The 23758-nt window shown below is 34.5% G+C and overlaps 1 protein-coding gene across 3 annotated transcripts in view; it reads right to left on the bottom strand.

Moving 5' to 3' along the window:
• The window catches only part of LOC131949959 (phosphatidylinositol 4-kinase beta), a 46562-nt gene extending 24780 nt beyond the window's left edge, over positions 1-21782 (bottom strand). Inside the window, exons 1-3 of one of the 3 annotated variants that reach the window (XM_059311929.1) lie at positions 21392-21782; positions 3203-4497; positions 176-293 (exon numbers count right to left, since the gene is read on the bottom strand). In XM_059311929.1, the coding sequence (XP_059167912.1) occupies positions 176-293; positions 3203-4370 (1286 nt within the window). In that variant the 5' untranslated portion in view covers positions 4371-4497; positions 21392-21782. Of the gene's footprint in view, positions 1-175; positions 294-3202; positions 4498-10526; positions 10713-15877; positions 15951-21391 lie in introns of those variants that run through there. The other 2 variants (XM_059311931.1, XM_059311930.1) reach the window with 2 other exon arrangements.
• Positions 21783-23758: the final 1976 nt, after the last annotated feature.

The following is a 23758-nucleotide window of genomic DNA, read 5'->3' as shown; positions in this document are numbered from 1 at the left end:
TTAAAATAAGTATACTCATTCTTATGTATTAAGTTGTTCCATAGCAGTGCTATTCATTTTTGTACAGGCCAAATATCACTCACAATTAGGTCAAGATATTCAATGCATAATTAACAGAAGCACAGTCAATTAATTAAAAAAAAAAAAAAACATTTACATTTACTAGATTTCTCACCTGTGGATAAGATATGGATGAATGGCTTCTGCAACATCATGCATATGTATGTACATATTTAGCAACTGAGGCAAGTAAAAATCTACTTCAGCATCATCAAAACTAAACATCCTGTTGCCTAAAAGACAAGTTTTTTTTTTGTATAAAATACTTTTATTTTTAAATTAAAATAAATACATCAACATCATTTAAATATTTTCATCAGCATGTGTTTGAATGAGAAAGTCTGTCGGATGACTCAAATACTTACAAAATAAAATTTACATTTCAACACAAAACAAAAGTAGACAAATAATTCAATGATAAGAAAGAAAAATCGTATGTAAAACAAAAAACAACTTAGACACTAGTATTAGGGAGAATTAAGATATAAATTAGTGACATATTTAATGAAGTATTATGAGAACTGGGTTGGTGGCTTTAAATGAAGACAAATTAGTGACAAGTATTAATAAAGTAAATGGGTAAGATTATTAAGAACAGGTGAAGTTACTTCATGATGTAAAAGTACAAAAAGGGCACTTTTCAATGTCCATCTTGGAGAGAAAAATAAAACCATGCGATTGTAGGGGTGGGGTTTATAAGAACAGAACAGTTACATTGGGGTGGGTGTGGGTCAAAGTGAGGCAGATCAGACCACAGACGCAGTGTTGTGGTTTTTATCTTTTGTTGTGTTTCTATTTTCAGGAATGTGACAAGACCATAAAAAAATAGGAAATATGTTTTATCTATGCAGTTAATGCAGTATCACACTGTTACTGTACTAATTGTTTAATATTGTTAACATTTTAATTAAAAGAAGTTTATGTGACTATAAAATAACAATGAAGACCTGTCTAAATAGACCTTATTTTTAAAATTTAAATTTTACAATTTAACACATGTGAAAATTTTTATTTTTAGCTAATTTAAACTGTAATGATCGAGCTTTACTCTTGTTTTTTATTTTCAATTATTCCTTGTAAGTTATATTCTTTTAAAGATGGACATGTTAAAAATGTAAGTATTCAACTGTAAAGAGCCTAGATTTAGATTAATTGTAATTTGAAAGTTTTAGTTCATGTGATGGAAAATCAACCAGATTAGCTGATATAAGAAAGGGTCCTATATTTATTTTAAAAAGTGTTTTGGAATTAATATTTGTAAAAATATTTTAACCAAAATTAACAATTTTGGTAGCCAAGCATCATTATTTATACTTTTGAAATAGCTGTAGATTGTTATACAAAATAGTTGGTACAGGTACAGTTTTTTTTCTTCCACGAACAAGACACAATCGCTGCCATGGAAAGTTCACAGTAGTTTTGAAATCATTAGGTCTATATATAGCATTCGTTATAACTGAGATTGGCAGTTAAGTCATTTATATTTTATTCAAACAAGCAGTACCATTACCAAACATGTACTTGGAGTCAGGGTGAGGTCACAAGAGCCACAGTTGCTACAAAGAAGGAGGGGGGGGGGGGGGGGTTAGTCTAGTCCTCATTGTCACCTTTTGTAAGGATTTCAAAATTAATTTGAGGTTGTGAAATAAAATGGAAGGCGAGTTGAAATACCAGTTGATAAATTAGATCATAGACTAACAATCATGCAAAACAAGATTTTCTGTACTTTTTGGGAATATATTTAACTGAAAATATCAGTGGTAAATTTTACTTTGACTTAATCTCTATCTGGTACAGTCAGACAGAGTGTAATTGTCTAATTGAAAAGAAATGTTTTTCAATTGTCCGTTTGAATGAAGTGACAAAAAAAAAATGAACAGTAGATCTGGTGTTGGTATGCCAAGTGTAATACTGGATTGAAAAAGGAATGTGTGGAATGCGCATGTTGGCTGTGTCAGTAGAGGTCATTTCTGTTTTTTTCTAAATTTTTAAACTGTAAAAAATTTAAAAAACTGGAAATTTCTGTGAAAATAAACTAAGTGTAGGAAAATTGCAGATAAAGCAGAAAAATCGTATTTTCACTAACATCCATAAAGTCACAATCCTGATATACATACCTATACACATACTTTACATTAAAAAGTTGACCATGCTTGAGAAAGTTATTTTCTCTGTCATGGTGTTTGCCTTTTTGCCACGCTTACAGCTTTATATAAGTCATTAAAAAAAAACTATCAAAGGAGTTTTGTTTCTTACTCTCTTTCAGAATTTTGCATCAATGAGTAAGGCAAGTGTCATTATTAAAAAGCTTTGATGCATGACCAAAAGTATATTTTTTAGGGTGTTTCTTTTCCAAGAACCGTGAAACCAGCTGATCTGATTCCTCTTAACTCAAAGTTTGCTTGTATTTCAAAGCAGAAAATGCGGAGGGCACTTGTGTGTCATGGTAACCATTGTATGTATATATATATATATATATGTATATATATATATATATATATATATATATATATATATATATATATATATATATATATATATATATATATATATATATCCTAAAATATAAAATCACATGTGTGCACTTCACTCTCTCTGTCTGCACATATTTCCTGAGGCTATGTATGAGATCAGTATCTTCAGTGATATATGGAGAACTTTAGTTGAAAATAATATGTTGGATGCATTAAATGTACTAACTAAATTTTATTTAAAGAAGAAAAATTAAAATAAGGGCATATTTGAAAGTAGAAACACATTTTTAATTAAGAAACCGGAAAATGTTAATGGTTGTGACAAGAACACAAAAAATGACGTCATGTCACATCTTAAAACTACGAAAAGTACACAACACTTTCTTTTGTGTTTGGTTTTGTTCTGTTCCCAAGTTGGTACATTTATACAACATTCACCGCGGCGGAGCATGGGTATGCAGCTAGTATATATATATATGGGTTAGTATCAGTACGTAGTACTGAATTAAGTCCTAAAACTTACTTATCTATAAGTATAACTAGTATATAAAGGGTTAGTACAGAAAAAGTTGAAAAAACATGTGATCTTGTCTAAATAGGAAGGTTACTATAGAGATGAAGATATATGGTTTGATGGATATATAGAAAGATCATGAAATTTTACTTACCTATATAAGTTTGTACACCTGGTTCCTTTGAATTATATAAGTAAGTTATTGCAATAGTCATATCAAACATTTTTGATTCAAACAATCGTAATAACCATGACTGTCGAGGAGGTGGACGATTTTTGCTGCGTTGGCTGCTTAAAGGACCTGCTGGTGGTTTGTCAGTGAGATTTCTGTCTTTTAAAGAATTAGACGAGTGTTTCAAAATGTGGAATGGTATTGGAAGACTTAGAGATCTAGAGTCTAATGGTTTAACAGTATCAGAGTTTTCATCTGGTGAAAGTTTATCTGTCCTTGAATCTTCCATGGCATCCATGGCACCTAATGTGGCATTCTGGGATTGGTTCACTTCAAGCAGTGTTTCCTCACTCTGAATTGTTAAGTTATATTTTGAAATATCCAAAGAATTTTCTTCATGCAAAATCTCATTTATCTGTGGTAATGGGCTAAAATCTTTCAAAGAAGAAGATGGTGAAGAGGATGATGGAGATGATGTTGTAGAGGATGAATTTAAACTCATAATCATTGTGCTGTTCACTAAATTATGAGTGTTGAAAGAATAAACATTTGGGCAACTCTCAGTAGTCTCGTTTTTCAAGTTGGAAAGTAAATCATTTTTTTCAACTGAAGATGAGGTTAGACTATTAATACTTGGAGAATTGACAGAGTCACTGAAGATTTGATCTTCATCAATTTTCTCTAACGATCCTTCAAAACTGCCATTGTTGGATCCTCTTCTTTTTTTTGTAATTAAGTTGTGCATGTCCTCTCCTGTAGCAGTTGATAACACTCCCATGTGAGTGTTAAAACACTTATGACAGGTAAGAGAATGAAGGGCACCATCAGTTACAACGTATGGTAGACCTGATTCTTTTTCAAGTGCTTCCAGGTCTAATCCCTCTTGAGTCATAAATCCATTAATTTCACAGAGGCAAGTTTTGCCAGGCATATTTAAATCAGAACTTTTATGATAATTCCCATTTACTTCCAGTTCCCTGCTTGAATTTGTTAAAGTATTAGGGGTCAGGTATAAAGGATGATATATTGGAAGAGAAAGTGGGTGACTTGGTGGCGCTATTGATGTTGGATGCAGGTTATGGTGTTTAACAGTTTTATGCACTTGAATATTAGATAAGCAGTGATATGTGTCTTTTAGCTCAGCAGCCATCACAGGTAATTCAAAAAGATATGCTCTAAACTCCAAAACACTTGTGAAGACATTTTAATTATGTAAAAACTGTAACAACTTGTCCATATAAAATATTGTTTCAAATCTCTTTGATAAAAATATAGTTCTGAAATGTAAAAAAAAATTCAAAACTTCATAAATACATAGAACTGTATTTTCTTACGAGAAATATACATCATTTTTTGCACAAATTTTTAAAAATATGAGTCTGTTCACCATGAATTTATGTTCTAAAATCTAAATAATGATTATTGTGGGTAATACTGCAGGTTAAGGTCTAGACTTCTTTATATCCCATAACCAGCTAGCGTCCAACTTTTGGGATGCTTGTAAAAAAAAATGACTGAAATTTATAAACAACAATTTTAAACACAAAATATGTTTCATTTGTATTTGGAAATGATTAGACTATTAAAATTGTGTATATTTTGTGAAAATTTTTAATTTAGAATATAGTTGTAGCACCGGTTTTTGCAAGAATTGTCAAAATGGCAGAAAAAATAAAGCGGGAGTGATCTCCCCTACACTTTCTCAAATATTCTTGAATAACACTATGGGGATGGCAACTCAGAATATTTTTTTTGGCACGATTACAAAACTTGCTCTATACTTCGTATAAGAGAAAGTAAAAACACAAATAAGAGCATATCTTCTTAAATATTAATATTTTAACTCCAAAACACAACTAAAACTTGTAGCAGTACCATGTAATAAAAATCTAAGATTAACAATTTTTTTTACTACTTCGTTATATCAAGTTAAGTAGGATGCTGGCAACAAATGGCATAATGTAGATTGTTTCACAAAAATCCTATTTATGGGACACTAGCAAAAACACACAAGTAAATGTTTATGATAAATGGTTATTTATGATGAAACAATGGTTATCTGTGTTAACTGTTGACTTTGGGGTGTAAAGTAGTATTTATTGATATTTAATTATGACCTTGACATATACATTAGTTATATATTTTTGTATAAAAAGTTGAAAATAATTTTATTGAATAAAAATGTACATTTTCTTTTCTTTCTTAGGTGTCAGAATATCTTTGAATAAACTTTTTTAGAATTGGTTTGAATTCACCAGCCACATTAATTAGAATTATAACAAATGAGATCACGATTTAGGTGAAAAGATTCAATCATTTGGTTCTGTTAGCAACAGTTTGGAAATACTGATCAACTCTGTCATATAAGGGAGCTCATACTATATATAGCAGAAATGGGATTTGATGATGTACTTTTGTCATGCCCCAATAATATTCCCCTCCCAAGTTTCCCCATACCAGTTTTACTTTGCTAATTTTTCTGAGACTTTTTAAGGAGATTGCAGGTGCTAGATTTGGAATTGTTTGAATAGAGAGGTGCATTGTCTTATTATAAGAATTGGAGTAGGGTCTATTTAAGTAACAACTTAAATTTTTTTGATACTTAGCAATGTTTTTACTCTTTTACATACATAAACAAAAGAACATGAAGAAAATATTAAATACACGCACATTGCTAAAACATATTAAACAGATCAATGTCAAATTATATTTTTTAATTCCTAGAAGAATTGATTTATTTCAAGAACAGTAGAGTCGAAAAAAAAATAATCAATTAAAATGTTTAATAATTATGCCAGGGGAGGTAATTTAAAAAGAAACTCAACTCACACTAAATATTGCTATTAAAGTATTCAAGCTAAAAAAATTTTTTATTCCTACCGCATTGTTTATTGTGTGGCATCAAAACGGCCCTGTCAAAACAATCTGACATAAGAGCCCCTTTAAATTGAACCTGTCAAAAGGGCAAGTGACAAATGGACCCCATCATATAGGCGCCCGACAAATAGGCTCATAACGTATATGCTGCAGTCAATTTGGCTCTAGACAAAACAGCTCCCGCAATTACGACTCCTGACAGTGGGACCCCTACATCACTATTCTTTAGAGTAAGCTTAGCCAACACACAAGTAATACAATGTATGCATCTCTTGGTCGGAAGGCCTTATTTTTTATATTGTTTAACCTAGTATAAAAAATAGTATGCAGGGGTGCCACTCATTTTTCAAGCGCATCCTGAAAAGCAATCCCCTAATTTTACCAGCCCTGAAACCAACATATGTAATAGTTTTAGACCCATTTCTACCCCATAATGTGTTATTCTACCATAATGTGTTTTTAAGGTTACCTACCCCACTCTCCCAAACTTTAAACTATTAAAATAATTTATTAACATAAGGAAACTATTTTTTCCAACACAAAACGTATTTGTTCACGATCTAATATCATTGTTTTTAATTAAATTATTATTATTAGTCGTATCAGTTAAGCATAATAGTGATAATAATATAAAAGTAATGTACTAATTTAGGTCTGCTGTTATTGAGTAGCCTAGACCAGGGGTCGGCAACCTTTTGAGACGGAAGAACCAAAAGGTACAATTTACTAAATTTTAAAATTCGCTGGGGTGGCGTCCCAGCAGGGAGCGATACAGTTTATAAAAATAAAAGACGATAGCGGGTTGACACTGTTAAACCGATCGCCAGGTAATTTTGGGGAGTTGATTAAAACACTCCAGGGGAGGTTTCTGCACACACAAAAAATCATTTTTAATTTCGCAAGGGCGGCGCCCAGGCAGGGTGCGGTATATAAAAACATAAAAAAGTCTGATGCAGTTCGACACCATTCATCCGATTTCCACGAAACTTTGGAGAGTAAATGAAAATACTCCCGAGAAGATTTCTGCGGAAAAAAAAATTTCTTATGGGCAGCGCCCAGGACGGTGCGATATTTGTCCATACACGGTTTGGCGCCCAGATTTCCCCAGCGGCCATTTTAGCCCTTGGCATTGGGCGTTCTAGATAGCGGGTAAGGGGTACTAATATATTCAGCTGCAAAACTGCAACTGGCGCAGCTGCAAGCACCATGTCCATTGCGTGAAACGAAGTGCCCCGGGCTCACCTGCGAGCCCTAAGCGCCTACGTTCCTTTAAAAAAAGGGCTACACACTAAAGACACGATGGGCAACAATAATCGCTGACTTAATCGAACAAATCAGACGCGCACTTGGCGCACGGCAGGGGGCGATTTGGCGCCCGGGGCTTACCCTGAGCACCATGCCGCCTACGTTCATTTTAAATAGCGCGATAGGCTGTCGACACAATGAGTTGGTATAGTCGCTCACTAATTCGTATCAGGTGCGTCCTCCGGCTGCTCAGCAGAGTGCGATTTGGCGCCCAGGGCTATCCCTACGTTAGTTTTGAGGAACACACTACAATATTGATAATGCGGCACATGATATTCAATGATTAAACCGAGCTAGGGGCTCTACGCGGTGCCCCAGCGATAGCGTCACTTTCCGTCCCTGACACTTAGGCGGTCATTGATCAAAGGTGATAGTACGGTGAGTGATTAACTTAAACTCAAGACTTTTATACAGCATGTCCCATGCCGTACTGGGAGGTAATATAGGTAAACCCGAGCCCGGATAAATATGATCCAAGCACAAGCATTGTTTACAATTAAATAACTCAGTTTTAGAAAACAAGGAAGTACATTGAAATTGGGAGTAACTAAATGTTCTAATATAATTGCAAGTGTTTATTATTTATAGGTATTATTATATCGTTCATTACTGAGTGTTGCGACTAATACTTTTTTTAATTTTAAAAATAAAATAATGTTTAATATTTGTGCATGGAGCTGAAGAGCCGCACCTTGACATCAAAAGAGCCGCATGAGGCTCGCGAGCCGCAGGTTGCCGACCCCTGGCCTAGACTTATTTACCCTAGGTCCTAGTTTTAGTAAATAGTGCTTTGGAAACAATAGGCTACTTGAAAAAACACTTTGGAACCAAAAATTAAAAAAAAAACACTATAGGTTGTAACCACACCATTATTTATGCTTATTGCTAAGAAACTTTAGTCTGCTATTTAAATTACCAGTCTCCCTCCCCATTATGGTGGAGGGGTCACTGTGAGGTCACAGTAGTCCAGACATGGGAAAGCTAATATGTCATAGCATGAATTGTACCTAACTGCCCCACTAAACAAACAGTACCAACTACGTACTTGGGGGCAAGATGAGTTCACACAAATTTAGATATCAGTGATCGTAGTTACGGGTTAGTCTAGCCCCTAATCTTCAGCATTTGTAAAGATTTCAAAACAGTTTTATGAAAAGTGAATTAAAAATTTTAGACTGTTGGTGACGTCATTACTAATAAATTATCTACATGAACGAAAAAAAAAATAGTTGGGTTTTTTAATTCTTGGTTAATTGCAAAGTTAATAGGTAAAGGCTAATAGTTTTCCTTGTTTACAATACGAGCCAGATCTAAATAAAACTGCTTTACGCGCGATCCTAGTATCTAAGAAATTTTTTAAGATGTATCACTTGACTACACGAGTTCACGGTAAGGTCACATTAGACCAAGAAAAAAATCATAAGTTGCAGTGACCAAGATGTCCGAGTGCTGTCGGGTAGACTAAGGTTAGAAATGGTTAGATATGCATTTATAAATGTTAATTTAGTTCCGCTAAAATGGTTTCCTGCTAAAAACGACTGTCTATTGGATAATGACTACTGCTTTCGAACTTTACATTCTGATTTTTTATCAAGATTCTATTAAAATTTTTTTCAGTGTCAGATGAGAATACAACAGTGGCAGCGTAAAAATGACGTCATGTCAATGTTGATTACTAGCCGAGCCTTCACAGCAGTGGACATTGTACCATCTACGCATGCGCGAAAGGTTAAGAGCCATAAGCTGTAAAAATGCTCAGGTGTCTTGCTAATTAAAACAATTCTCAAGTTTAGAACTGTCTTTATTTCTATAAAACTGAAAACCTGGAAATTTTAAAACTCAAATTTTGCGAATCCGGAAATGAAAAAAATACTATTCTCGAATCCGGAAATCGGGGATATCCCGGAGAGTGGCATCCCTGAGTATGTTTAAAATATAAGTTCATCATGCTATGACTTCCATAAATGAGTCGGTTGTAGGCTGTTCCAACTCAGTGTGTGGGGAGAGAGGTCTACGCTGTACATTCATACCTGTAGTATGCTTGTAGGCTATCAAGACAAAATGTTATCCTGTAAATATCATGTTTATCATACCTTTAAACTTGTGCTTGCTTTTAAACAACAGATCTTTACTGTTGTAAATTAAACATTATCAAAAAAATTTTAATTAGTGAAATTTAGCTGATAATGGCTTGCTTTGTTTGTGAATCATTGTTGGTTCATTCAGGCATTTAACATAGGTTATAGTGGTAGTAGAGGTAGGACAAAATGGTTACCTTTATGCCAATAGTAGTCATACGATTCATTTGCCAGGAGCCAATAATTTGGGAGTCATTTAATCTGGAGCCAAATTTATGGAAGCCCAATTTTCAGGAGCCCATTTAATTTAAACAATAATGATCATTCGCACCGTTTTCAATTTCTAAATGTTTATGTCGTTTCTTAGAGGTACCTCTATTTTTTAAAACTTAAAGGAGCCTAATATTAATTTTAACATTTTAGTTTGACAGACATTGAAATTAGATACCAGGACCTTTTTTTAAACTTTCAAATAAATCATATTTGGAAGGGGAAAAAACTTGAAAACAAAAAAGCCATCTGAGCCAAGCAGACCTATACTTATGACAACAGTAAACACATCAATATGTAAGCTTTTCAAATAGTCTTGGACTGCTATTAAAAATTGATAGTATGGCATCCCCCCCCCCCCCCCAACTAGACAATGTGGAGAGGTCATTCTGAAGGCCTATTGCATATGTCATAACATGAACAACTGCTATTTGAGATAGCTGATGACGTCACTTTATCTCCCTCCGCCAAAACAAAAACAAAACAACAACAACAAGCTGTAAAAAGTTGTAAAAATATTATTATTTTTTACATTATCATTTACAGCATTCATTTCTTAATGTAAAAATTCATAAAAAGCAATCAAATCATTAAAAAAGGTTCTTTAGCTAATTTAAGAAGTACATGTAAACCCAAGTAGATCCCTTCCATCGTGATTTGCATACTTCATGTCCTTCGCAGAGGAATAAAATATCCTCAAAAACAAATTCTGCAAAAGTATTGAAAAAGAAGCTTCTAAAGATATTATTCTATCAATCAATATTTTAAAAAATCACCCAACAAAATCTGGTTAAGAAGATTATCAATGGCGAAGATCGAATATGCATTTTGCTATTCAAATCTGTTTTCTGCCGAATATAATTTCACTTTAATTGGCACTGATAGGCTTCACAAAAAGATAGGCTACACAAAAATTCCAGAATCACTTTAAGCATCAACAATCAACTTTAAAGGTAGCCATAATATGTATTTTAAATATAGGGCAAATTACTTGTAAAAGTAATTGCATTAAGTTCTACACTTGTTCAGTGGTGCTTTAAATGAAAATGTAGCACAAGATAATTATAATGACTGTTATCTTTTATCAAATGTGTGCAATGTGATAAGCATACACACTGAACTTTCTACATATGAAATATCACTACACCAAAACCAAGGGTATACTAAAGAGATTAAAAAATGTTTACATTTTAATAATAGATTTGAGTAAATAATTTATATACATACACATGAGAGCTTGACATAACATTACCCCCCCCCCCCCCCCCCCTTCCAGTCATTTAGAGATAGATGAAATATGGATAAGCTCAACTGGAGGTGAACATGTAGCGGGGAATAAAATACGCTGAAATGGAGTTTTACCCAGTTATCTATCTAACTATCTATATAATTCTCTTCTTGGAGACCCTAGAAAACACCAAGCTGTAAGCATGCTCCCTACCACCCCCTACCCTACATGGTCTGGTGAGCTGTGGTTCAGGCTAAATGTTTACAATCGTAGAGCCGGGTTTAGTGACGGCTATTAGGGGCAGATAATGTAGTTTGAAACGATTTTAAATTTAGGGGAGGTAACTAAGAGGAGTTTGCTTTCACGGGGGGGGGGTTCGTTCTTAATGAGCTACTGATAGTGTTTTAAAGCAAAATATTTTCAGTCCCAGTATTGGTCGAATTCACAAATTATGTAGTACTGAAAAGTAGAAAATAAAACAACTAAATAGTGGTGTATGATACGCCGCGGGTCGGCTCGTCTATAATGTTTAACACAAATTTATCACAATATACGGTAATCGATTGTTTTAGGTACATAAAATCGTCCAAGACTAGTAATGTGAAAAAAAGGTGACTCATTACATTTTAGTAATTATTTCACATTATTAGGGGAAAAAAAAATTTTAAGAAAAAAAAGTATCAATAGTAGCTAGCACACTAGTAAACTAAGTCAATTTAGCATATATTAACTTTCTGTGCAAAGTCATTACTGAAAAAAATTCCCAAGTCAGGTTCAGCCTATTATGCGCTAATGAAGAAAAAACTACTAAAACTGTGACCTGATTTCATGGGTGGATTTCTCGATTATTTTTAAACATTTTTCAATAAAACTTTATAGAAGCATATTAAAATATCTTAGAAATGAATTTAGATAGCTAAAATTTAACACAATCAATAAACAATTAAGAAAAAAATTAATGAATAGTATTGAGGCCTAGATCTAGGTGTGGCTGGTAGTGGTAGTAAAAAAAAAACAAAAAACAAACAAACTTAATATTTTTATGTTGTTTGCCAATTTCTGTACATAATTAACATGCCATGTTTTTTAAATTACAGAGGGTAAGTATACCATGTTACTAAAACTGCAATCTTAACTAATAATTCAAATTTTTACTTTAAAAAAAATGATAAAAAAGATCATTAATGAGGAAAGCGCAATGCATACTATTTTTAGATATGTCGCGACATGACTAATAAATCCAGCCAAATGATTGGATTTTGGCACGGCACACATTTCCCATGCTTTGTTTTCGGCAAAAAGATTTTAATAAAATGGCATTAAGGGTAGGGTTTGGCCTAAGATTTTGAACTTCATTATTGTTCATGACGACTTTAAAAATTAAAAACTACAGTTATTTACCTTTAATTTGATACCAATTTTATTTATCCAATTTAACCAGTAGCCTAGAAAATGATTTGTGAAAAAATGTGTTTGTTTTTAAATGGCTACGATGATAAGACTGATTTTCAGTGATACGGTGGGTTAGTTTTTTAAAGAGTGTTTTTGTGACGTGATTGCCGTTCAGCAGAAATGTGTCGTCTGCTAGATTTCTCCCCATTCACAATACACGGCGGGCTTAGTTAGCTGTGGCCTTGATCAAGCTATCCTTTATAGGTTTTATATTATCCTGCATGATTTTTAAAACATTAATAGAAGTTTAATAGAATGCAAATTATAATTTTTCTATAGTTTAGAATATATTTTCAGTATGCTTACTTTTATTATCTTCTGCTTGATATTCTCAGCGATTAGACCAAAAAAATGTACAAATGGCAAGTTAGCATCAAACACTAAACGCCCATTGTTAAAACTAGACCGGTATCGTTGAATAATATGCAAAATAATAATTTTAAGTATATATTTCTGAAATTACCATGAAACATTGTTAAAAAAATTGAATCACATTATCGTCATTTTCAGCAGCCATCACATTACCATGACTGTAAAAAGTAGGTCAAGCGACAACCTAATTATGGGGGGGGGGGGGGGTGTTTAATATCTGTGACATAGTGGCCACAAGTACGGACTTGAGAATTATTCCAAGACGTTGTCGATTATAAAAAGCTGAGACTCTGAACCGCTGTGGCATTATATGCTTTTTAACATACAAAGCGTAGTTTAGAAGTTATTTGATTTTAAGTTCATGTTAACACAAGAATAAAAAGAGCAACTTTCACTAAAGCGCCGCTTGTAAGATAAATAAAGTAAACAGGTCAAAAGCTCACCCAACTATCCTTGATCAACAGACTTTATTAGAAACAGGTATTTCCAAATACTAAAATTGACGATGGCTTCACAATCATTAGTTTTATCCCTCCACCCCTTAATGAAAACGAAACCATGCCACCAGCTTAGCAAATCGCTTTGAGCTCTTGCGTCGTAATGTAATATAAAATAACAAACCCAGAAGCTGTGAAGTGTGTTTCATAATTTTAAAAAAAATTGGGCGCTAATACATGTCTGTATCAAGTATTTGCTTACATCTATATGTTTTTATTAAAACAAACATAGCTAAACTACACCCCAACACCACCCGCTTTGACACAAATGATTATTAATAATGGCATCCTTAATGTCGTCCTAAGTGTTGAGTTAGGCCAGCATTTAACACGGTAAGCTGATCCAGTTAGTAAGTAAATGTATTATATTTTGATCAATAAGAGGTTGAACTGTACTGCATTTCAATTTGGCTCTAACATAACTTGCCTTTTTAAAATTATTGAGCTCGAAGCATGCACTAATTAGGATCAAGTCTCACTCTAATGGTTCGGGTAAGACAAAGAGTGTAATAAGGTCACAATTGCATTTTATAAACCGTCATTAACATATTTAAATATAGAGGTCAGTCCCGGTTACTGTAGTTCAGCGATAACTATGAAATTCTCATTTGTACTACTCGGGACAGGATATTGAAACCATTTTGGAAAGTGCTTGCTAAACGAGGATAGTATAAACATTGAAATTGAAAGTAGACTAACCAAACAGCCTACCATTGATTTTGGTTTATTATTCCGCTATCTATAGGCTAATATTTGACACAAATATATCACAATATACTTCTATTAAAGCCTTAACAATGGGGCAACTTTTTCGCACATTACTAGCCAGTTTATTGCTTCGTATAATAATTGTTTGGATGTTTTATATGAAACTACTGGTATCTGCATGTCCATTTTTAAATATATCCAGGTCAAATTCTTTTGTTTTCTCCTTCTGGAAGACAAGTTTTTAAATTTTTAAGTTGATGTATGACGTCAGCCGGTGATCCCAGTTCCCCCGGATGAAAACACTAGGTCCAGGAAGAGATGAATAAAACCAACCAATCAAAGCTTTTTATAATTAGGTTAACTATAAATAGCTTCTACATATGTGCGGGACCCTGTAAATACTATAGCTAAGGTTATTAAAGCAACCTGAGAGGTGAAATGGGGGTGGCCACAGCTTGGATTACGATTAGGGTGGTTTATCCTTGCAGTGTAACCAACAACTTGAGCTAGACTAGCCTAGATCTAGATGCTCTATATTTCAAGCTAAGTCTAGAATCTGTATAGTTTATAAATTTTTCTGTTGTTTTAAATTACTTCATCTACTTCTTCTAGAACTAGTTGGTGTCTCCACATACAAGCATGTCTAAGCAAATGTTAGGTTATGTCTTGTTAGTGATTGTTACGTCCCTATGTGATGATTATTACAGTTGCGTCCCTTGAGTTATCACTGCGTCATCCGTGATGTGTAGTTAATAAATTTAATTAAAGTGTTTTTTATTTGGTTTTGCAATCTATTAATTAATAATATAATCAACAACAGGTTTAAAAGTGTAAAATATTTATTATTTATTTAAGCTATTAAAATGGGATTAAGATGCATAAAATACGATCGTGACACTAGCAGGTGCAGGTGATCGTGTGAGAGAAAAAAATATCGCATGTAGTGAAGCTACTAAAACATGAATATCTCAAATTCTATGTGTAGGAATACAAAATAACTTACACATTAGAGTAGAATGGCTGCAGAGTAATACAGTACTTTCGGTTTGTCTCTATATGAAACAGTTACAAAATAGCGCCCGATGAAAATCGTGAATTCGGAATTTTTCGCTATGTGTGATCGGCTGTGGCACTTCGCGACTCTAGTAACTATTACTAACTAAGGCCGATTTTACGCACCTAAAATGATAGATTACCCTAGAATCTAGATATCTACTTTAATATCTACAATATATCTCTAATATCTAGGCCTACTAGATTTCTAGATCTAATAACTAATAATAATATGATTAATAGGTACGTTTTAGGTACGTAAAATCGCCCGCGGCTAGTAATGTACGAAAAAGTTACCTCATTGTCAAGGCTTTAATAGAAGTATATTGTGATATATTTGTGTAAAATATTATAGATACATGAATAATAAACCTAAATCAACGGCTAAAAATATCAATATAGGCAAGAAATTAACTTTAAACAGCAGTGTTTGCTAGCAGGATTTGCTATATAAAAAGTGGCCATCTGTAAGTTAGAGTGGTTTCCCCTGAATCTTGCGCTATAAGTTTACAATAAAAAAAATAAGATGGCTGCTATAGTAAATGAGCATGGTTGCATCTGTTGGAAACATAGCTAGTCTTCATTTATTACTGAAAAGTTTTAATTCAGTTGTTTAAAAACAGGTAGATTATATAAATGAAACAAGGAGATCGAAATATTTTTGTATTTTTCAAAACATAAATCCTCCTCAAAATGTGAAATGATTATTAAAATTTAAGGAGTCACCTAAAACTAAAATGATAGATTACCAATTAGGGTAATCTATCTTTTTGGGTACGTAAAATCGCCCGCGGCTATTAATGTACAAACACGTTACCTCATTGTCAAGGCTTTAATAGGAGTGTGTTGTCATATGTTTGTGTCAAATATAGATAAATGAATAATAAACCTTAATCAATGGCTAAATATATCGATATAGGCCAGAAATTAACTTTAAACAGCAGTGTCTGAGAGCAAGATTTGCTATATAAACAGCAGCCATATGTAAAATAGAGTGGCTTCCCCCTGAATCTCGCGCTAAAAGCTTATAAAAATAAAACTTCAACAAGATGGCTGCTATAGTAAATGAGCATGGTTGCATCTGTTGGAAACATCGCTAGTCTTCATTTATTACGGAAAAGTTTTAATTCAATTGTTTAAAAACAGGTACATAAATGAAACAAGGAAACATTTTTGTATTTTAAAAAACATAAATCCTCCTCAAAATGTGAAATAATTAGGCCTATTAAAATTTAAGGAGTCACCTGGTTTTCACATTACAAGTCGCGGGCGATTTTTAAGTACTCAAAACGATAGATTACCCCAATAAATTAGATCTAGAGTAAAGTGGCGTCTGCGGACAGACGTAGCAAAAAAAAATTAGAAGTGCCGATTTCCATTGAGCGCCATTCAGTAACCGTTTCACATAGAAACAAACCGAAAGTACTGTCTTACTCCGCATTCTTTCTAGTTTAATCATGTCTGATTCATTTTGTATTCATACACATAGCATTGAATGTATTAACATTTTCAGTGGTGAGACTCTGTGCGGACACTAAGTGCGCTTTTTTTTACATTTTATTTTCTGTGCGCACACTTGTTCCTTATGCGGACAAGGCATATTTTGTTCATTTTGTTTCTATTTAAATGATTGAAATAAACATGTTACATACATAAATAGTGTTGTTAATTATTTTATATATTATTAATATATTGGAAAACAAAAAATATGAAGAAATATGAAATAAGTTTTAATGAAATTAAAGTGATGCCTGAAAGAAACTCAGGACCCATTTGAGATTTTATTTCACTTTTAGCTTAGTAGACATGTTTGATGATCAAAAATATTTTTAAAACCTAAAAACATTACTAAAAACTTATAGATCTAGATTTAGACTTAAATTTAAATATAAATCTGGAGTATCAAGATTAGTTCAAAGCTCCTTTTTACTTAAACTGTAAGAAATATACTCTGATTTTTCATTAGTGTCCGCAAAAGGTTAACCCTCAAAAAAGGTATATCAATATCCCTTATGCGGACACCCCAATTTTTCCTCTAAGATGGCTTAAACAACCTTAATTATGATATTAATAGCTTCTATATATATATATAAGCTATTTATAGTTAACCCAGTTAACTAAGCTATGATTGGTTCGATTTATTCCTCTAATCCGGGGACTAGTGCTCTTCATCCGGGTGAAGTTCCCTACATAAAACGTCATACATCGCAACTTTGAAAAATTCCAATTAATCTCCCTATTGAGTGAAATAGAAGAAATTGACTCAGATGTGTTTAAAAATGGACATGCTTTGTGTTGTTTGCGTTAGTTTCGTATAAAACATTCATACAATTATTGTTTAAGCGAAAAACAGCAAGGTGTCCACACAGCAGAGGCAACTGTCCGCAGACGCCACTTTACTCTAGATCTAGATCTAATATGAATAATAATATAATATGATTGATAATATCCAGATCTAGACTCTAGTTAATCTAGAATTTCTAGAACTAGAATCTAGATCTAGATCCTAGATCTACATTCTACTAATTCTAGACTTCTGGATCTAGATAATTATTAATCTAGAATCTAGATTTATAGATTAGATTCTAGATCTAGAAATCTAGAATTATTTCTAGAGATCTAGATCTAGATCTATTCTAGATTCTAGTCTAGATCTAGACTAGTAGAAGAACCCAACACAATTCATTAGGCCTAGACTATATTAAATATTAAATAAATATTTAATTAGGATTAGGCCTAGGTAAAATCTTAGTTTAGCGTCGTAAATTCCAACGTAGCTAGTAATGTGCGATGAAGGTAACTAATGAATATTTCTTTCATTTGGCCATATTTATGTCATATTTTACATAATATAACAGATAATTGAATAAAAAATCACAATCCAAGACCAAACCAGTCATAAATATCCTGGAATTAACTTTAAACTACCCCGTTCGAGACAACAATGAGTAAATACAAGCAGCGGCCATGTTTCAAAAACAATAAATTGTCTATTCGCATGTCTTTTGTGTTGATTTTATGGTTTAATATGATTGTTTTGTATTGTTTTAATATATGCCTGGGGGTCGTCCATAAATGACGTCCCACTCGTAGGGGGGAGGGGGGGTCCGTAATTTTGTCACGTTGGGGGAGGGGGGGGGGGTTCAGATGGTGCGACGTCGCACTTTTGCATTTTAAAAAAGCAATGTTAGAAAACGAATTTTAGACGTTATTTTGCGTTTTAGAAAACTGTTTTAATACATTGTAATACATTGAAATAACAATTGATTAAAATACTCTATTTTGACAGAGTTCAGACAAGATTTTGGAAAAATACAGCTGTTTAAAAACAATTCAACTGCAATTTTGAGGGGGGTTGTAGGCTGAGGTGTGACGTCATTTTAGGGGGGGGGGGGCTCTGGCTTTTTGTGACGACGTGTGACGGAGGGGGGGGGGGGGGGGGGGGGTAAAAATCGTCAAAAAAAGCGTGACGTCATTTATGGATGACCCCCTGTATAGTAATTTTTCTTTTTTTAAATATAGTTGACATTAATGACTAATAAACCTTTTCAGACTTAATAGTGTGCATCCAAGACCATAACAATTGTTGGGAGGTCGAACTTTTGAACACTTTATTTGCAGTAAGCAAATCAATATTAGATCGCTTATAAATGACGTCGCTCTTAAGATAGTAATGACAGCGTGCATTATTACAGAACAAACATATGAACATATTGTTTCAGATAGAAATTGTGATTTGTGGTGGGGAGAGGTTGAGTAGAACTCAGCGATGTGATTTTAGAGACGGGTCAGGTTGTTGTTTTTTTCGTGAAAACGGGATGGTTGTGGGAGAAAGACCAGCTGTAGAAGTATGACGCGTCTTTCATTGGTGATCCATTTTCTCAGTGGGGACGATAGAACTATTAAGAAGGGTCAAGAAATGTAAAAAGCATGCTGAGTCGCATTTCTCGAACCCCACCTTTTCATTCCCCCACTTAGCACATCGTCACCGAGTTAACGCTCACACGTGACGTCATGTACCGGTACCGCCGACCGTTAGGCAAATTTTATAGAAAAAAAAACAACAAGCACTGCCTTTTTGACGCTTTTGCGACGTTTAATTTGATTACATAAGTTGGTGTTCATTAAACAGCCCCTAACATACAGAGTTTCTTCCAGGTATCTCTTTGGGGGGGGGGGGCTTTGCCCACCTGAAAAATTTTTACCGCCCCCCGAACGAAATGAAATTTATATAATTTATATAGAAAATATATACTTTTAACTTTTAACGATTTTGAAGCTGCTCTGCGCTTTATAAAAAGCACAATAAACGATAAGATGACACTTATATTAAAGTAAATTATAGTTCTGAATCTTGATACATTAAAAGTGATATTCGGAAATTAAGAGCCAGACAGTCAACATGATATTTCAATTTAAGTCCAAGAAAATAAATTTCCTCAAACCTTGGAACATTACTAAATTTTCGCGCAGTTTAGCGAAATTGAATTTAAGTATTTACGTCATCTTACAAAGCGCGATAGCCTACTGGTGCTCTAACGCGGCCCATGCTAATGGCCGTATTCCTAACGCCCCGCATTAGACGCGGCTTATTCGCCGGCAGGTATTTGGTGGCAAGCCTTTTTGACGGGGATAATGTGTTGAGGCCGTTTTGCCAAATGTCTTAAACTAGCAGGCTTGCAACATTTGTGATGATTCGTTTTAAGCAAGGTATACGTATACTAATGCTTATTTATGGTTATTTTGATTGAACAAAGCATTAAAGAGGTTCTCCATCAATCACCTAGGTATTTCTCCCCGTTCACCTCCTTTCATGAGACCGAAACGTCATAAATTGCGGAGCCGCCTGAGTTGACGTCACAAATCTTCACTCACTCCCGTAGCAAATCATATGTGACATCATTTATGGACAACCCCATATCACTCACTTGGGTACTTGATATTGACATTTTGACAACAAAGGATAACCATAATGTGTCTGGCAGGTGGAGACTTGCGATCGACCATAATGACAACACGCACTTAAGGGGTGGAGTGGCTGATTATTTTAGATGATGCTTTACGAGGGAAGCTGGTGGATAATACATTTTGTCTCTCTGTGTATATAAATGATGACAAACATTTATTGTTGTCAAAATTATGGCTAGAGATCTTAGATAAGGCAGAGCGAAGCGTAATTTTTACATTAGGGGTCATCCATAAATGACGTCACGCTTTTTTGACGATTTTTACCTCCCCCCTCCCCTCCGTCACACGTCGTCACAAAAAGCCAGACCCCCCCCCCCCTAAAATGACGCAACACCTCAACCTACAACCCCCCTCAAAATTGCAGTTGAATTTTTTTTAAACATCGATATTTTTCCAAAATCTTGTCTAAACTATTACAATTTATTAAAACAGTTATCTAAAACGCGAAATAACGTCTAAAATTCGTTTTCTAACATTGCTTTTTTATAATGCAAAAATGTGACGTCGCAACATCTGAATCCCTCCCCCTCATCACACATCGTCACAAAATTACGGACACCCCCCCCCCCCCTTTACGAGTGTGACGTCATTTATGGATGACCCCTTATGACTGGTTGTGACAGTGACAACAAAAATATGACGGAGGTTGGGGTTTAATTAAGGTAAAGAGAAGTAAAAAAAAATGTCATAAGTTACGAGAGAATCACTAAAAAAACCTGCAATGAAAATAGTGAACATTCAAACAATAAGAAAAAACTCAAACTATATAGATTATTATAGATCTAGTAATAGTAAGATCAAATAAACATTGGTAAAAAAAAACGTGATTTAAAACATGGATACAAGTTGCATCTCACGATGCTTCTAGAATTAATAAAGTTGTTTGTTAGGAGATTCAGTTTTTAAAGAGCAGAATTTAAAAAAAAAATGCTTTGTTATACGGAATATACAACAAGACAATCATATTTAAATACATTTTCATACGAATAGAAATGAAAGGGAAGCTACTCTAAATAACATTTTCTTAAGATGGCTGCTGTTTTTAATAGCAAATTCACTATCTCGAACAGGGTTGATAAAAATTAATTTCAGGATATTTAAATTGATTTAACCATAAATGGTGATCTATTATTCAATTATTTATAATATTTTATCAAAATATACGAAAATATACCCATATTTAATGACATATTCATAAATTCACTCTCTCCTACATTACTAGTTTTGGCCGAATTTACGACGCTAAACTAAGATTTTACCTAGGCCTATTTATGGAAGAGTCTATTATTGCCTATTGGACATCAGTATCTAAAATCATTCCACGATTCTTGAAAGCCAATAAAGTTACGGTTACCAAACTTACCATATGTGTATGTGATGGTTCCAAGTAGATCTAGTTTTTTATAACTTTATAGATCTAGATCTAGATCTAGTGCTTTTTCCTTTCTCGACTGTATGTCTAACAATTGCCATCTTGAATATTGTAGCCTCGGTCTGAGATTTTGTTTCTAAAAATAAACCTTGTTTCCAAACAGCAGTATTCCCTCGCGAGTACCATTAGGAAACGCATTTTCATTTGTTCTAACTATTTTTACAAACAGTTTATATTATTCTTATTTGTTAATATAAAGTAAATCTATATCTAGATCCTGTTTGTTTCAATTAAAATTATATTAAATGGTCGTCCATGTACAACGTAGGCCTATAGAAAAATGGAGCTTTGCTCATTTCCACGCGCATTGGCGTCACAAGTTCGAGTGTCACCCAGTGAAGTAGCTGAGGGGCCGACGACACATGCTTGAGCGGGTCCCCTGGCATACATTTTGGGGGCCCTACTATTTATGTGTGTGTATTAATTGAAATGGTTTACTAATAAGTAAACAAATGCTAGTGAAAATACGCAAGTATTTAAAGATCTAGGAAATAAAATGTCAACTGTTGGGGATCCGTTTCTTCCAGGCATCTCTTCGGTGAGGGGAGGGGGGCGGGGGGGGGGGCTTTCCGAAGGAAGTCCCCCCCCCCCCCCCTAAGGAGGTCTACCGCCCCCCCCCCCGATAGAAATGGAATCTATATACAGTGGCGTAGCTAGGAATTTCGGGCCCCTATGCGAACAGTTTCTTCCAGGCATCTCTTCGGGGGGGGGGGGGAGAGCGCCCCCCCCCCGAAGAAAGTCTACCGCCCCCCCCCCGAACGAGATGGAATTTATATAGTAAACATATACTTTTACTAGTGTCCGCCTCCCCCCCCCCCCCCGGAAAATGTTGACCGCCCCCCCCCCCCCGGAGAAAAATGTCTGGAAGAAACACTGTATGCGAAAATCATCAGTGGGCCCCTTCGTCGGCCGTCAGACTATAATGGAGTTAAACGAACAAATCAACTGCTACTTAAGATCTACAGATAATAATATAAATATTCTTTACATTTTATATTTTATACGTGCTTATTGTGTATTTATACTATACTATTATGTAGTTTTGTAGTTTTGTAAAAAATGTTACAGTCTTACAGTTATTTTTTTTTTAAGTAAACGAACAGAGCAGCGTCATAAGGCGGGGTCAGAGGTAACAATTTGATGACAAACCAAGCTAAAATAATAACAGGTTAGTAAGAGAGGGGTGACTCCTCACCGAAAATGATAAATTGGGGACGATGGGGTGACAATTTTAGTAAACACATAGGGTAACGCCCGATATTATGACGCCACTAACCAAATACATTTATTTTTAATTTCTCATGATTTATTTAGTATTTAGATATGTGGGTTTTTTTTTCTTACTTTTAATTTTGTAAATGATTAATAAGTTCACTGAGATCTACTTTAGCTGCGTCTGTATGTTTGATTCTTAGGATGGCTAAGCTAATGACCCAATGGGCATATCTACAAATAATGAGATTTAAGAATTCCATCATAGAAATCAAAATCTCTTTACCGATCACAGTGGAATGTTAAAGAATGTTTCTATTATACTTACTAGCGTGCCCGTCCGCTGCGACCTAGACCCACATACCATGGTAACGAAACAATTTGTAAGGGTTTCATCAAAGCGTTACCAATTGTGTATTTTTAGTCGTGGGGCCTTATTTTCTGAAACTGATATATGTTTAGTTAACATGTAAACAACAACACCGCCATTTTTTGGATCATATTCCTTATTAGTGATGATGAATACCTTTTGGCGACCACCTAGGTGTCAAGGTCTTCGCGGAAGTGACTGGTTACACCATCGTAGGTAGCCAGATGCAACCTCTGGTTCGATTTAGTTATCGAACGTAGAGGCCCATCTTGTCCCTATTGTAGAATATTCGCGTGATTGAAGGACGCCCAATCAACGGATTTCGTGCACTCATGTATCCGCTGGGTAACTCGGGGCGACCAACCGTTACTACTGCTAAAGCGCTGGAGGACACGCCTTTTTCGATTTAGTAATCGACTTTAGTATCCCAACGTATCCCTAGTGTATGGCGCTCATTAAAAAGAATATAGGCGCCATAATGCTCATGTGGGAGCGCGGGGCGCACCGGGTTACACTACTGCCGAGGTGCCGGCTGCAGTTTTACAACTGAATTAAGAAGTAACGCTTACCCGTTGCGCAAGACACCCAATAAACAGACCCAAGGTACTGTTGGGAAACTCTGGGTGGTAAACTGCGCCGCCTTACTGCCGGAGCGCCACCCTCAGAAATAAAAAATTAAAGGCAGAAACCTTCCCAAAAGTCAGAGTTTCTTTCAT

This window comes from Physella acuta, unplaced genomic scaffold (assembly GCF_028476545.2).
Source record: "Physella acuta isolate Inbredline_101_S28 unplaced genomic scaffold, ASM2847654v3 ptg000722l, whole genome shotgun sequence".
In the NCBI taxonomy this organism is placed as follows: Eukaryota; Metazoa; Mollusca; class Gastropoda; family Physidae; genus Physella; species Physella acuta.
Note: the sequence above shows the minus strand (reverse complement) of the source record. Positions and strands in the feature narration are given on the sequence as shown.